Source organism: Hoplias malabaricus, chromosome 3 (assembly GCF_029633855.1).
Source record: "Hoplias malabaricus isolate fHopMal1 chromosome 3, fHopMal1.hap1, whole genome shotgun sequence".
Taxonomy (NCBI): Eukaryota; Metazoa; Chordata; class Actinopteri; order Characiformes; family Erythrinidae; genus Hoplias; species Hoplias malabaricus.
Window position 1 is genome coordinate 49,362,198 of NC_089802.1, and position 15,257 is coordinate 49,377,454.

At 41.6% G+C, this 15,257-nt stretch overlaps 1 protein-coding gene across 1 annotated transcript in view; it reads right to left on the reverse strand.

The window, feature by feature from the left end:
- plxna1b (plexin A1b) overlaps positions 1-15,257 on the reverse strand; it is a 172,264-nt gene that overhangs the window by 54,716 nt on the left and 102,291 nt on the right. The window contains exons 8-9 of the mRNA XM_066662771.1: positions 13,975-14,074; positions 8,330-8,444 (exon numbers count right to left, since the gene is read on the reverse strand). Coding sequence (XP_066518868.1) covers positions 8,330-8,444; positions 13,975-14,074 — 215 coding nt within the window. The remainder of the gene's footprint in view (positions 1-8,329; positions 8,445-13,974; positions 14,075-15,257) is intronic.

Here is a 15,257-nt window from a genome sequence, read left to right on the forward strand (position 1 = left end):
AGAGAGAAACACTCCTCTGTCAGGCTGAAAATAAATGACCTGGCTTAGACTAGACTTATAGGAACATCACCAGCTTAAGACAACATGTATACCACAGAGGGACGAATGTGAAATTATAGCGTGACTAATAATAATAGAACGATGACGCGGGGGAGAGCGGGACACCACGATTGAACAAGTGAGAAAGAGGTCGGGAGAGACTCAGGGCAATTACACTGACATAGTACTTCAGCTGGAGCCACACCATAGCCCCCCTCTCTCTCTTTCTCTATCTCTCCGGGTTGGCAGGATGTCTGACAGTCTCCCATCCTCTGGTTTAATTATTCAAAGTGGATTAGATCTTCACTTCCAGCTGCCTAATGCATCCCAGCAATGAATATTACATCTCAGAGAGAGAGAGAGAGAGAGAGAGAAAGAGAGAGAGAGAGAGAGAGAGCACACATGGGTGAAAATGGACAGAGAGAAAGATGACAAAAAGAAAGAAAGAGTTGGGGAACAATGAATAAATACACACTGGAAAGAGAAAAAAAAACAATGCTATGAAAAGAAAACAAGGGCAAGACAAGAGCAAGGGAGAGATTAGAATGAACTGATTTGATAAAAAAAAAAGAGAGAGGTGTGATTTAGACAGAGAGAGAGGAGAGAGAGAGCGGGGGGTGGGAGGGGGCAGTGGGAGAAGGAAGGAGAGGGAGGGAAGGAGAGGGATAGTGGGAGAGACTACAATAAGGCAAGTGTTTCATCTTACCGAGAGCACATTAATAAATCAGTCAGATGATGCTCAGTTAGCTGAGAGAGTCAAGGCAGGCACAGGGAATTATGGGTAAAAAAAGATGACACTAAGTTATGTAACCTGTCTTACAGGGGTGTGACCATATCTCAGCCTTTCTTTGGCCAGCGTCTCTCTCTGATCCAGCTGTCCTGACCCTCCCACATGTTCCTCATCCCCTTCTTGTTCTCCCTCCTCCACAAGTCTTTACTCCACTCCTTACTCATCTGTTTTCTCTCTCTCTCTCTCTGTGTGGATATTTTCAGGAAAGAAGGTAGGCAGATGAGAGAGTTTCTCCTCAGAGAGTGGCAGTGCAAGATGAGAAAGGACGTGTGCTAGAGAATATAAAGGAGATCAGAATGAACAACGTGGCTAAAAATAAAAGACACAGAAGAACAGCTGCTTCCTCAGCACGGGTTCAGATCGGCTCTGGGTCTAAATCCTCCAATGCCCGCGTCTGAGTCAGATACAACTGGGCCATCAGACTGCTCCGTATTCTGTATTTGTGCAGTCTTTTTGCACCAGAGGCATCTAAAAGTGAGCTGAAAGAGTAAACGTAGTATCCACCCTTCCAGTTTCCAGCAAACAGAAATGTGCACACGAGAGACCCTTGTGGCACCCCAGGGCTTTATTTACTTATTTCTCAGACAACCATGCCTTGATGTGAACCTTGGAATTCGTTGTGAGTTTTGGTTATGATTGCATTTTGAATGTTCTAGAAAGACTTTTTAGTTTTTGTTTTTTTGGTTTTTTTTGGGTGTACTGCAGAACCACCTCTTGGTTCCTGGCAAACAGAAATGGACCAAGGGGACACAACAGGGCTTATTTACTGACTTTCTTAGATAGTCAGATATAGAACAGGGGTATTTTGGTCCAAAAGATTGCAGTGAACCACAGTTTCATATTTGTCTTCACAATAAAATTACTAGTACTTGTTGCGAACATTAATTTGGAACATTCTAGGTGACATGTTATTCAACTCAAGTGTCCTGGATTGCCACCAGATTTCAGACATTTAACATGCCATCAAGACATATTATAGAGAACAAAAGCAAACGGAAATGGGCAGATTATAAACCCATGAGGCACCTCAGGACTAATGTCACTGTCTGGGATTATTAGCTCTGGAACAGAACATTGAAGTCCATTGTGTCGATCGAGGCAGGATTTGCAAAACCTGATATCCCGCGTTTACATCATATCCCATCTGGGTAAATCTGTGCACACATTATCAGAGGCATATAACGGAATGATGAAAGTGTAAGCATAGGTCGGTCCAGCTGGCCAATGGAAAGAGACATTTTTTGACACCTCTCTGGTACCTGAGGACTGCACTCACACTTTTAAACCAACAACAGAACCCAGGGGTCTATTAAGCATGTGGTGGCACGATTTGAAACATTCTAGAAAGTAGTTAGTGTTTTGCGAGATCTCACGTGCTGTGTGTCCAGCGAGCCATCGCGGTCAGCATACGAGCCAACTGGCCAAAGCACTGCAGCTACACTGCCCATCGCCTCCCTTTTCTCTCTCATTCTCTCTCCAGCTCTGCCTGCTCTCTCGCGCTTGTTAGAGTGGTCACGCTCCAGCTGGCTCCGAGCAGAGCAGTTTCTTAACCATCACACTCTTTCTTCTCTCCTTCTCCTGCACTCGTCACTTCGCCCTCTCCCCCACCCTACACCATTGGTGCAGTCCACCTCTCTTCCAGAACATTTGGAAAATAAATGGCGTCACTCCCATAATGTAATCTCCCACTTGTTATTGCCAGGATGACTTTTCTTCTTTTTTTTTGTTTTTTTCCCCTCCCTTCTCCCCCATACGCACATCTGGACTCCATTAGTGGGAGGGTGACTGGCCTCTCCTCCTCCGTACTTCTGGGCGCTCGAAAAGCACAGAATTATGGGGGATTCCCCCGGGACTGTTGGAGACAGGGCTGAAGCGCTGCATCTCCATGACAACCAGGCAAGTCCGCGCTCTCACTCTTTCGCCCCATTCTCCCTTATCTCAGTTCTTTCTCCCTTTTACATCTTTTCCCTGGCAAATTAAAGCAACTCAAGTTTCAGCCCTAAAGACGGAGAGAACAAGGGGAGGGTGGGATAAAGGGGGGGGGGGGGTAAGAAAGAGAGCAAGGGTGAAAGAGAGAGAGAGAAAAAGAAAAAAGTGTGTGTGCACGCACGCGCTTCAGACAGAAGATGCCTTTTTGATCAATTGCTTAATTTGCCACAATAAGACGAATCCGAAGGGGAAATCAGTGTGGGCTCTATTGTTAAAGCAGGCTTAGATATAATGGTTACAAATGAGAGGAGGCTTGAGCGTAAGAAATCTAGCAGCAGGAGCAGAAAAAGCAGAGAAGAGACAAACTCATCTTAAATATGGACTTGTCCTATATCCTCCGTCTGTGATTAAGTGCCCCTATATTATTACGTTAAATGTCAGGAATTGACAAATCAATGGAGATGTGTACAATATACATTAATGTTTAAGAATACATAGAAAATAATGGTCAGACCACTCATACTGGCTGATTAGTTTTCCACATGTTTTCACACTCTTCATCGTTCTTATTCTCTAATCATCAAGACTGCTCACAGATACACATCTACCAGCACTCCCATGAATGACCCACCAGCAGAATCATTTCTGATAAGCTAACTTACGTAACTTAAGCCCTTTGGTAGGACCTTTCTATAGCTGGACAGAATAGGGGAGGGATGATAAACTGTGTCATAATAAACTAATCAGCAGGCTATGATCAGTAAGTTGTCTAATTAGCATTTTGGGAGAGGCATGGGCTCAAAGAGGGAGTTCCCAGCATGCCTAGTGGCACCCCTATGAACAGTATGGGGTTATTTTAGGGATTAGATCTGTGTTCTGGGACTGTTCAAGCTGGGGGAGGTGTGTGTGTGTGTTGTTTGTTGTGTTGTTGTGTATTTGTGCTTGGCTGGTGTGTGGCAATGGGGTATTCATCCTCCTCATAGGGTGTATCAAGTTCCTTCGGCTCTCGCCACACACCAAGCCCAAACACTGCCACTTGTCCACCGGGTCCTTTCAGGGGTATAATAAAGAACATAAACAGACTGTATGACAGTGTCTCATTTCCCCGACTCGCCTATAAATTCCTCTACAACTGACGTCACTATATCAATACAGAAGTATGACAACGTTTTGATGTGAAGCACTGAATAGTGGCCCCTCTGTGGAGCAGTTAAGGAACACTAGGTAGCATTTTTATCTTATGATTACAGCTTCAAAATCACTGTCATGCTTCACTGGTCTGTAATGGGCAGAACAGAGCCTCTGTTGTTGCTACTCTGGGCTCAGGACTACAGGAATTGCACTACGTAACATTTGGAAGAGGCTAGGAAACCACTCCCTCCCTCCCCCTTGATTTCAGGAAATTGCTGTGAAATGAATTACACCCTGTAGGGGGACCCCAGGAGAAAAAATACCAACTGAATGAGTTACAAGCCAGGGCCATGTGCTTTACATCAAAAATATATTTTTAGAAATACATTTTAAAAAGTTATTAAAACAAGCATAATAATTTTTCACATTATGAAACAGGTATGCAATACAGCACACTGTGAGGTTAACAGTGATATTATTCAACAGCCAAAGCCCTTACAGATCCTGAATCTGGCAAATACCAGATTTTGTTCCAGAAAGCAATAGAAAGAAAGGGAGAAAGGCAGAAGGAAAGGTGAGTGAGAAAGAAGAGTCTAACTCTTCAGAGATCCAGCCAGTGTGAGGAGACTGATATATGCCATCCATACCTCCCTCGCCCATCCCTCTCTTCTTCTCGTCTGCTCACCCTCTGGCCCTTCAGTGCAGGTTCTGCTTCTCACAGATAAGACCCACAACACACACACACACGCACACGCACGCACGCACCACACATCTCCACAGGGGGTATCCTCCCTCTCCTCATCCCTTCACCCCCCCCCCCCCCCTCTGTCCTCCCCCCACACACAGCTGTGGTGGTTGGTGTAGGGGGAGGTTGGTGTAAGAGTCTGGGTAAATGCCAGTGTAAACACGACGAGCCAAAGAGGTCACCGAGCAAAGAATTCACACCTCTACACACACATACACACACCATTCAACACGAATCTTTCACTTGGAGGGAGAAAGAGACACACACTTTGCACACCCACACCCTGTCGCTCTGTTTTCCTGGCTTTTGCTCTCTCTAGAACATTGCAAGTCCCTTTAATCAAAAAATGTAGTTCCTTTATCGTACAAAGACTGTCAGAGTTTACAGTAGAATTGCACAGATTATATCTAACTTTCTGCAGGTTCAAATGTTTTAGAACACTTTTCAAAGTCATTTAGAGTAGTCCCATGGAATATGTGCCATTTTAAAGGAAGGTAGATTCAGAATTATTCACACAGTTGTGATAGGAACCAGACGTCTTAAGAGTTTGATGCCTTACTGAAATCATTACATCAGACGGTTACAGACGCATCTCAGTTACACAGTTTTATGATCATTCTGAACTCAAGATTTGGCTCAAAGCTATGCAGGGTGCCAAGCAGAGGTATGGACTGGGTGGTGCAAGGCAATATAATCGAAAAAATAAATATATATTTCCATAGAAAAACTCAGAATGGACCTGTAGGGTCAATGACTGGATTAACATTGTAGACATCACAACTGCTTCCTGTCACCACCACTGCAGGGAAATCAGGCCTGAGGACTTTCTATACAATTAACTGTTTCTCGTCAAAGCTTTCTGAATGACTGTTTAGAATTCAACAACTGATTATGTAGAAACTTGAAAATAAGCCAAAACAGGAAAGCCCTCTTTAACACATTCTTTATGAACAACTTCTCTCCTTTCATCTATAAATTAACAAGTAGTGAAATATTCAATCCTTTGTGTGAACAGATAGGACAGAGCCTATAAACACAAGTTACTTTCCCACAGCCACACTGAAGTTTCGCTTTGCGTGTGTGTGTGTGCGCTACATTTGTTTTGGCTGCGACCTCCTTAGGACTTTCCGTAATCTGCAGTAGGTAAGTTGTTTCTCTAGGCAGAGTCATAGTGAAAAACGAGGGACAGCACTAATTCTATTGCTCTCGCTCACTCTCTCGCTCTGATTTATGAGGATTTCATTTGTAAATGTCAGTTATTGCATTGGGCTGAGGCTTTTCTCCGTCTTTCCGCTGGTGTCTGAATGGTGGCGATGGCTCTTCCCCGCTGTGTGTTTTTCAGTGCGTCTGGCCGGGAAGCGGCCCTGCCACCTGAACCAATTCCAGATGGACCGATAGCTCAGCCGCCAAAGCTTTTGTTGATAGGGAGCTTGAGAGTTGTCACGTAAAGCAGAAGAGCGGGAAGAAAAATTGAAGAAACGTGGACAGAACATAAATAAAGGCATGGAGAAGGGGAAGGAGGGTGGGGGAGAGAAAGAGGGGAGCCTTTTAGAAGACCCAGTGAGAGAGCAGGGAAGAAAGAGAGAATGAGAAAAAGAGAGAGAGGAAAAAAAGAGAGGAAATGAGGGATGTTTTAGCTAGTCTATCTTTAAGCATTCACAATCAATGACTTGAGTTCATTTGTTCACAACCAAGAGTGACTTAGAGCTTGGTATTTTCAACAAACACACACACACACTCCTCAGAAGTACTAACACATGTCAGTAGTGGATTATAAAAGGCTAAGATAACTACAGCCGGTGGGGGTCTGCTTCAGCCAGTCACCACATGAACCAGAACAAATGGGAACCGCAGTAGGGGAGTGTGGACAATAAATGAGCATGTACATGTGTGTGTGTGTGTGTGTGTGTGTGTGTGTGTGTGTGTGTCTGAGTGATGGATTAACTTTGGGACTGTGTGGCTAGTGGATGATCTAAATGAGTTGACATGCGAGGTCTCAGTACTCAGATGTGATTCAAAGGAGCATCCTCTTCCCTGGACACAAACCTGATTTCGTGTGTGTGTTTATGCGTGTGTGTGTGTTTGCGCATGTGTATGTGTGTGAATATGAGCCTGCTCTCTCCTGCAGCCTGGGCAACAGACAGCAGCATGAGAAGCAAAGGCCAGGCGTAATTGGAAAGAGGTTTTATCCCCTCTGACCAATTAAAATGCAGCTATGCATACACAAACAACCAATCAGAGGCCTCATGCTAAGCCGAGGAGATAAGGGAATTGTTTCTGCCAAGACTGAAAAAAAAAAAGAGCACAGAGCGACAGAAACACACACCACAGCCCCCCACACACACCTACAAACATAAACACATACATATATCGTAAAACAGCATGTACATTAGCACACGACAGTGTGTGTTTACAATATATCAGTATAATACACCCGTGTCTATATGGACTGGAGAACAATAAACATATTTGCCTGAACTGGCGCATGTTTACAGTATATCAGCAAGGTGCAGTGCAGTGTCTATTACACTGCAGCAATTTTACTTTAGTGAACAAACACCCCAGCAGTTTCTCATTCTCACACACTGCAGCTGAACACCATGGCTGCATCTCAAATGGCTTTCTGCTCCCTCAGTTCTACGACGCTTAGATCAAGGAATTGTAATTCCATCAACCAAACTGCACTCTAGCTGTGGTGACCTATGTAGCACGCTACAATAAAATTAGGGAGACATTTAAACTCATATAAATGTGATCATGCTCAACAAACACACCAGCACGTTCTCACACATACTGCAGCTGAAGAGCATGGCTGCATCTCAGACAGCCTCCCACTCCTTATCCAGTGCACTACTTAGATCAAGAAACCATGGCTTCAACATACACACAGTGCATTCGACATCCAAGGTGTCCATTTGGAATTTAGCTACTGGCACCGCGTCCTGCATTATTTTGATGTAACATCACATGCTTTTGTGACCTATTTAATTCAGTACAGTTGCAGTAGGGAGCCATTTGAGACTGTTGTGTATTGTGACTGTTGAGTGGTCAAGTAATAGGAACTGTTCAAAGAGTGACATTTTTTTTTGGACTGCTGTAGTATTTCTGTTGTTGAAATCGTGGAGATGTTCACTGATGAACATTTAAACTTTTCAATTTTATGTTAATGCTGTGAGCTCTGTTGTCTTAAAGGAAGAGACTCTATTCTGCTGTTGCTGGTCTAAACATGTAGAGACATTTAGTGTAGCGTGTTGTGCTATTTTGTGATCATTTTGCAGTGCTGTTGCCCAACATCCTGGCACTTCTTTTCCTTATTGCTGAACCCCCTTGGTTTTAGTGGTTTTTTTTTTGTAGGCACTGGGTTAAGCTACACTTCTGCCATTGTAAAGATTTAAAGAAAGAATATAAATGGGCAATCTTCCTACATTATATTTCTTAATACAGGCTTGTATATGGACCAACAGTTTGTTTCCTCACCCTTGTAAGTATAGACTTTACATATTATGCAGTAGTTTTATATATAAACATTACTTACTAACAACTATATTTCCTGTTTGATCCATAATTAATATTACTATTACATAGTTAGATTAATAACAATAGTAGGTTTAGGATTTAAAGTGTTAATGTATAATCATAATAAATAACCTGAGCAGAGTGGAGAGGATGTTGAGAGGAAGTGACTTGTGACTCACCTCTGACATGTTGACCCGGCCTTCCTGGAAAGAGCAATCGTTTGCATTCTGCGTGCACATGTGACGGTATTTACACCAGTGACATGGGAAGGAGCCATTCACACACGACAAGCACCTGCAAATACACACACACACACAGAGTTCACAGACCTAAATAAAGGCAAAAAAGAGCAAATACACCAAAAAAAAAGAGATACAGAGGACAGAACTAACAACAGAGCTTCAACTGTCCTTTCCCTCTTTCTATGGCCAGCAAATGACTGTCCTTGTCTTTCATCGTCTGTCTCCCCCCTTCCCTCCCTTTTTTTTTTAAAGTCAACCTTTTTGTGAAGCTGTTCTTTCATCCTCACACAAAGATGAGCTTTCAGTAAGACACCCAGGGTTTAGACTGACACAGAGAGGAAGAGAGAGTGATGACAAGAGAGAGAATGATCAAATAGAGTAGGATTTCCCAGAGAGAGAGAGAGAGAGAGAGAGAGAAAGAGAGAGAAATACTGAAATAAAGATGAGTGAGAAAGAGACCGAGAGGAGACAGAGGGTGAGTGAGAGCAAGAAACAGTGATAGAGAAAAAAGTTATAGGAGAGAGAGATAAAGAGTGAGAAATAGTGTCAATTTCACCCTAGAAGGTGCTATAACAGCCGATGCTTGTTGGAATAAGTCTTTGTAGATATAAATGCCTATGTGGCTGTCATATAGCCTTATGATCAATGATTTACAGTAGCATTAACTTTTATTTGAAGGCTACCTACATAGGGTCATAAAGAAAAGAGAAAGTAGGAGAGAAACTAAAGGAGGAATAAACGTAAGGTAAGAGAAAGAAGAGAGGGTGTAGAGACAGGGAAGGAAAAAGACAGATGTGCAGTTGGAGTGGGGAAGGTAAGATGGAGGGAGGGGAAGGGGAGGGGAAGAAGAAAAAGAGAGCGAGAGAGAAAGAAAATAAACACACAGCCCCGTATTCACTGTGCTCTGAGTGCTTTGGCTGGAAAAACACAGCCATTCATTTCAATTAATCATTTCAGCCAAGCGATTTGCTCACCCACAGACGTTAAACGATCGTTCAGAACAAGGACGGCCGACCACATAATTGAATCACATGATGCTCTTAATTGACCAATCTGCGTGTGCGTCGAGAGAAGCTGTCCAATTAGTTGAGAAATGGTTGGTCAAGGAAATTATCCCTACTTCCTAATCCAAAACAGACCATTTATCAAAGAATGTTCTACAGTGTCCACTGCTGACTGTTAAAGAAAGGACTGAGTGAGTGAGTCAGTGTGTGTGTGTGTGTGTGTGTGTGTGTGTACAGATATTGTGTGTGTGTTTGTGTGTATGTTAAGTGACCTCCCATTGAGACACCATTTGTCAGTTGGTTAATGCTGGATCTCTGGAGAGCGCTAATCCATTCAGTCCACCAATCAGGATCAGGCGCACAGAAGGGCCAGCAGTGATTGATAATAAATGAATGAAGGTCTGTTAAAGCGGATACACGGACATGACCATGAAAGTGTGTGAGCACACCCACAAGATTTAAAAGTGGGGAAAAAAACGTGAGGCACAGATGTCACTGTTCAAATATACAAAGCTGCTCAACAAATATCAGTTTGTAATAAAAAATGTAAGACTTAAGAATTAATTTGCACTATTAATTTAGTAACTATGAATGCAGTACTGGACCGTGTCATGAATAATATGTTGCTACGCAACAGCTATATAAACCTTCCATGACATGACCCTACATGACTATAAAGCATTTATACAACTAGCATTCTTTGACTCTTGGTGAAATAAGCCTTTATAGATATTTAATGTACGTTTACAAAATAACACTGTACCTACATGAAGCCTTGTAAATTCAAGAAGTAAATTCCACTTACAACACTTATGAATTAATGATGCTAACCATTAAAACATGAAAGAGGATTAAAGAAGCTATTGCTTTTGTCCCACTTCTTGTGAGAGGAATATTGCTTAATTGGAAATCACCCCACCCCCTTGCATCCTCAGAATGGCTCTGTGACCTTATGCCCTTCCTTAAGCTGGAGATTATGTACTTCCTTAAAATATCTGAAAAAAATGTATAAAACATGGGACCCTGCAAAGCTCTATTTTGAAAAGCTAGGCAGTCTACTTCCACATAACAGTACACTTCCACTAATCTTACTCTACTACATCAATTAATTTCTGACAAACATACGGTGTCAGTGGAACAGTTATACTGAAGGGCTATTATACAGGATTTTATTTTTTGATTATTATTATTATTTTTTTTTTTTTTTACTTTAAGTGTTATGTTCCAAGCTTCAGCACTAATATTCGTTTAAAAATATTATATTATTATAAAAAATTCTGTTTAAGAATCAAGAGGCCTCGATATCTCACACATACATGGTTCCACTAAGGGTACTGAGTACACACAAGCTTTGTGGAGGTGCTATAACTCGAGGTATATAAACCGTAGCTTCACCACGTTTTTTTGTCTGTAGGTTATAGGTTAGGCTTCATTCAGGACTTTCACACTGATGAGGCTGAATATGGATAGAGTGCTGGGAGAGCAGAGCATGTTATTTTTATTTATTTATTTATTAAAAACCACTGTAGGGCCCCAACATGAGTAGAGTCTCAAATCAGAATCTCAAAAATTAAAAATCTAATTTATTATACTTTATTTGTTCATTTTGGTGCCATGTGTTCTGTGTGTATACAGCCTAGATGGAGTGATTCAGTTCTGTCTGCAGATCATACATTTGCCAATTAACATGTATAAAAATTGTTATTAAATAAAAAACAATTTTGTCTGTTGATATACATTTCCCAAAGTGCTTAAGATATTCGTATACTATTCAATTTTAAAAATCCAGGTATTTAAGCCATAAAAAGGCTCCATTTCATGAAAAGACTCATTCATGTTTTGGAGGCGGTGCTGGTCAAGAAAGAAATTGAAGATTGAACGGTTGATTGAACTGGTGGGATTGAAGAATAAAAATGAGCCCCTATATCTTCTCTTGTCTCCTTCTACCCCTGTCGCTCTCTCACTCGCTCTCGCTCTCTCAACAGGGGCTTAATCCCACACTCCTGTTGCTGCCCCCCTCTTCACTACCCTACCAATCCAGAACGCATCTTAAAACCCATCCTCTCACAGTCTGAAGTGGGGGGTTAATTTCAGGGCCTCACTAGATTCCCAGTCTCCATAAAGCCTGCCCATGCTGGACGCGCTGAGCCAACTATAGAGCTCAAGAGACGATGGGGTGGGAGACCTCATTTCAGTTGGCCCTGTGAACCAGAATTATAATAATCCACACACATCAAATGAAGTGGTTTCTTAAGATAAATTCATGTAGGGCTTGGCTTTTCTCTTCTTTTAGGATATTAAAATGGCTGCTCTGTCCAGGCCTCCACATCCACACACCCAACAGGAAAGACAATACAACCCCTCATTTGTCATTTTTCTCTCTTCCCTCCTTCACTTTCACTATGAAGCTATCACTTTTCTTTCCAGTTCTAGCTGGCAAGTGAAATGGCAAATGCTCTTTAAGAAATGTGAGTTCACTTACAGGCTCACACAAAGATATTCTTATTTTTTTTTCTTTTTTCAGGAAGTAATTGGTCCCTCAATCTGTTCCTTTTTTCTTTCCTCCACAGACATCTTTTGCTCTTCATCTCAGTTCTCTGATCCACGTCTTTCCATCCCTTCATAACCTACTACAACAAATTACATGCCGCTTCAGAGGCACTCGACGTCCACATCATGACATCATCACTGTCATAACAAATTGAGGAAATCATTTTTTTTTTTATGATTTGAAATTGCTAGCTGCCCTTTAACATTGTGTCCTTGTTGAGGAAAAGAACAAGAAAAGAAATAGTGGCTCATTGTTATTCTTCACTCACATTAGTCTATTCAGCTGTTCATTCTTCATTTTCTTTCTCCATGCCCCCAAAAGATGAATCAATATTTAGCAGGAATTGAGTCATTATACGGTTACTATTCAAATATCTGTTCAAATATTATTGAAACTATCAGGAAATCATAGACCTTGCCATATGTTAAAGAACTCATTTTCCCATAAAGTTACCATTTCAGGGATTTGGAGTTTCTTTTAGAGATAGTATCAGATTAAATGCCATTATAGTACCAATTAAATTAGTACTGAATCTCATTGAATCCTACATTACCAAAAGTAGTCAGTCTTATCAACATCTCTGAGCCAATAAGCTTGCTTTTTCAAAATCGAGTGCGCTGATTGGCTTTCTAAATTACATTAAGTATGCATGTGATTAATATCAGGGCTCCTTGATTAGTCAGCTGGAGTCAGAAAACACTCACGTCCTGGATCACACAGACTTTTACGGTTGAAGCCACTCTCGTTTTGTTTTTAATTCAAAATGATACTAGTATTGCAAAATTTAAAATGATACAGATAAACATGATATGGAACTGTTTCTAAGCCTTGGTTCTCAGGGAACAGAATGAAGTGGCAGAGTGTTTCTTGTGTGGAAGGCCCTGGCACCCGGCTCAGGGTGTGACAACTAACACTCAGGCACATATAGACATGGATCTATTTAATTAAGAGGCGATCATGACTGTGTGCGCTTTTCCATTTCAGCGTCGCTCATTTCCCGACCCCCTTCTTGCCTCAGCCCAAAACGGCTCCGCTCCAAATTAGATTAATATTAATATGCAAATTTATGGCATTTCAAAGTGCACGGGACCTCATCAGTTGAATAAATAAGAGGGGGTGTGTGTGGAAAGAGAGAGAGTGTGTGTGTGTGTGTGTGCTTCATAAGCCTCTTGCCTCTTTCCTGATAAAAAGAGAAAGGGGTGAAATTGTGCAGTTTCTGTACCCTTCAGCCCAGTTTAAAATCACAGGGTTTATACCTTCTATTCACACACAGATGCTAATGCATGCATACAAATGTGTGTGTGTGTGTTTGCCTGTGTGCATGTGTCTGCCCTGTATGTTGTCCTATCCCCTCTTTCTCTCATGCTGCTGGGAGAATATTGTATGACCTGGAGTGTGGCACTATGCTCTGGTGGTAACATGTGAGTGCGAAACACTTCCAGAGAAAAAGAAGAGAGAGAAGAAAAAAAAAAAAAAAAAAAAAAAAAAAAAAAAAAAAAAAAGAAACACTTCTGGACCCTCAAAGCCCAGTCATCATTTGGATCACAGGGATTCTAAATGGTTGATGTATTTCTGTGTGCTGCTATACTGTCGCTATCATGTGAAAATTTTGCATTTATGAAAATTTCACGTGACACTGATGACATGTTACTGATGTGATTTGTGGAGTGAGAGGGTCCAGTCTGTACTGTAGAACATATCTGCAGCTCTTCAAACCACACCCTTCCTCCAGAGATCATGAAAAACCTGTCAATCATCTTTCTTCATGTTTCCATGGCTACAGAAATATGACCCCCACAACCCCCAGGGCTAAAATGAGAGGAACAGAGAAAAGAAAGAGAGAAGATAAAGTGAAGCAGTGTGTGAGAGAGAGAAAGAGAGAGCGAGAGAGACAGAAAGAGAAGGGAGAACGGGAAAATTAGGAGAAAGCATGAAAAAGCAAGAGAAGGGCAAAAAAATAAGGAAGAGGAAATAGAAGATAGAATGAGAAAAAAGGGGAAAAAGGAGAGATAGAGAATGAAACGTACGATTTGTGGACAGTGCAGTTGTAGAAGACAAAATCCACACTGGCAAACTTCTTCCCCGTTTCCTTTGATTTCAGATAGAGTTTCACCACACGTTTATCACCTAGAGAAAGAAAGTGAGAGTCAGTGTGATGGAGGGAAAGAAAGAAAGGTATCTAAGCAACACATCTCTTTCCATCCTTCATAGCGGGGCACTGCACTGGTAAAAATAGCCTTTGAATGTGCTATGATTACCATGGATGTGATCAAAATTGCACTGTAGGATCCTCCCATTATCAAAATAGCCATCTTTACAGAGAAACCACACTCTTTCTGCCATAGAGACAGTAAGAATACTGTGACTATTGTGGAACGGAGCAAATGACGCTCGATAGGAATTGACTTAGGCCGCCAGCATGGAAATGTGCTCGATTCTATTCTAATACCCGTTTAATGACTGAGAAGCCTTAAGCAGGAGAAGATGAAGATTTTAAAATGCGTTCTGGATCGACAGCTCTTTCATCTTCTGTGCATTATTCATGTGTACACCTTAACATTCACCACGCCAGGTCCATTTGTGAGTTCTATTGAGTTAGGATTTTCCTGCGATGTGTATTTCCTCCACACATAGACACAAACAGAGCTGCTGCATGATATGGACAGAAACATTAAATTACGATTCTGTTTCTACACATCACGATTGTGATACATTAAAAACACGACTCTAAGCATTGGCTTTATCGTTTTAAAATTGCCGTTTTAACGCTTAGGATGCCACATTTGTGGCCAGAAGCAACACTAGTCTAACACACACTTCCCAGCACTACTAGCAATTGCAGGTTCACTGACTTGGAAAATGTGGCAGTTAGTGTTCTCCAAACATGTTACGCTGCCCAGCGATGTGTTAGTGTCAGATTGAAAGATGTGTTGAAACTTTACATGGTTCAAAGGAGGCTTGTGTTAGTCTTCAGCTTCCCAACTTCAAAGCACTGTGTGATGGAAAAACCAACCATTGATTGGTCTTGTCAGCAACTAAACGCAGGAGAACAACTGATATCCTGGAGACTAGCATGCATTATCATGACCATGGCCAACATTGTTACATCTGGATTAAGGATCATATGGACTGTTATAATATTACCACAACTTGTAGGAACATCAGGATGCTCACATTACAGGATTAAAAGCATAACTGTACATTGCATTCTTTGGTAACATTATGAAATGCATTATATTTATCAATTTTGTGGAATTTTTATTGTTTGCTACATCATTTGAAAACAACAGCTGGCCTTTACATGTGTGAA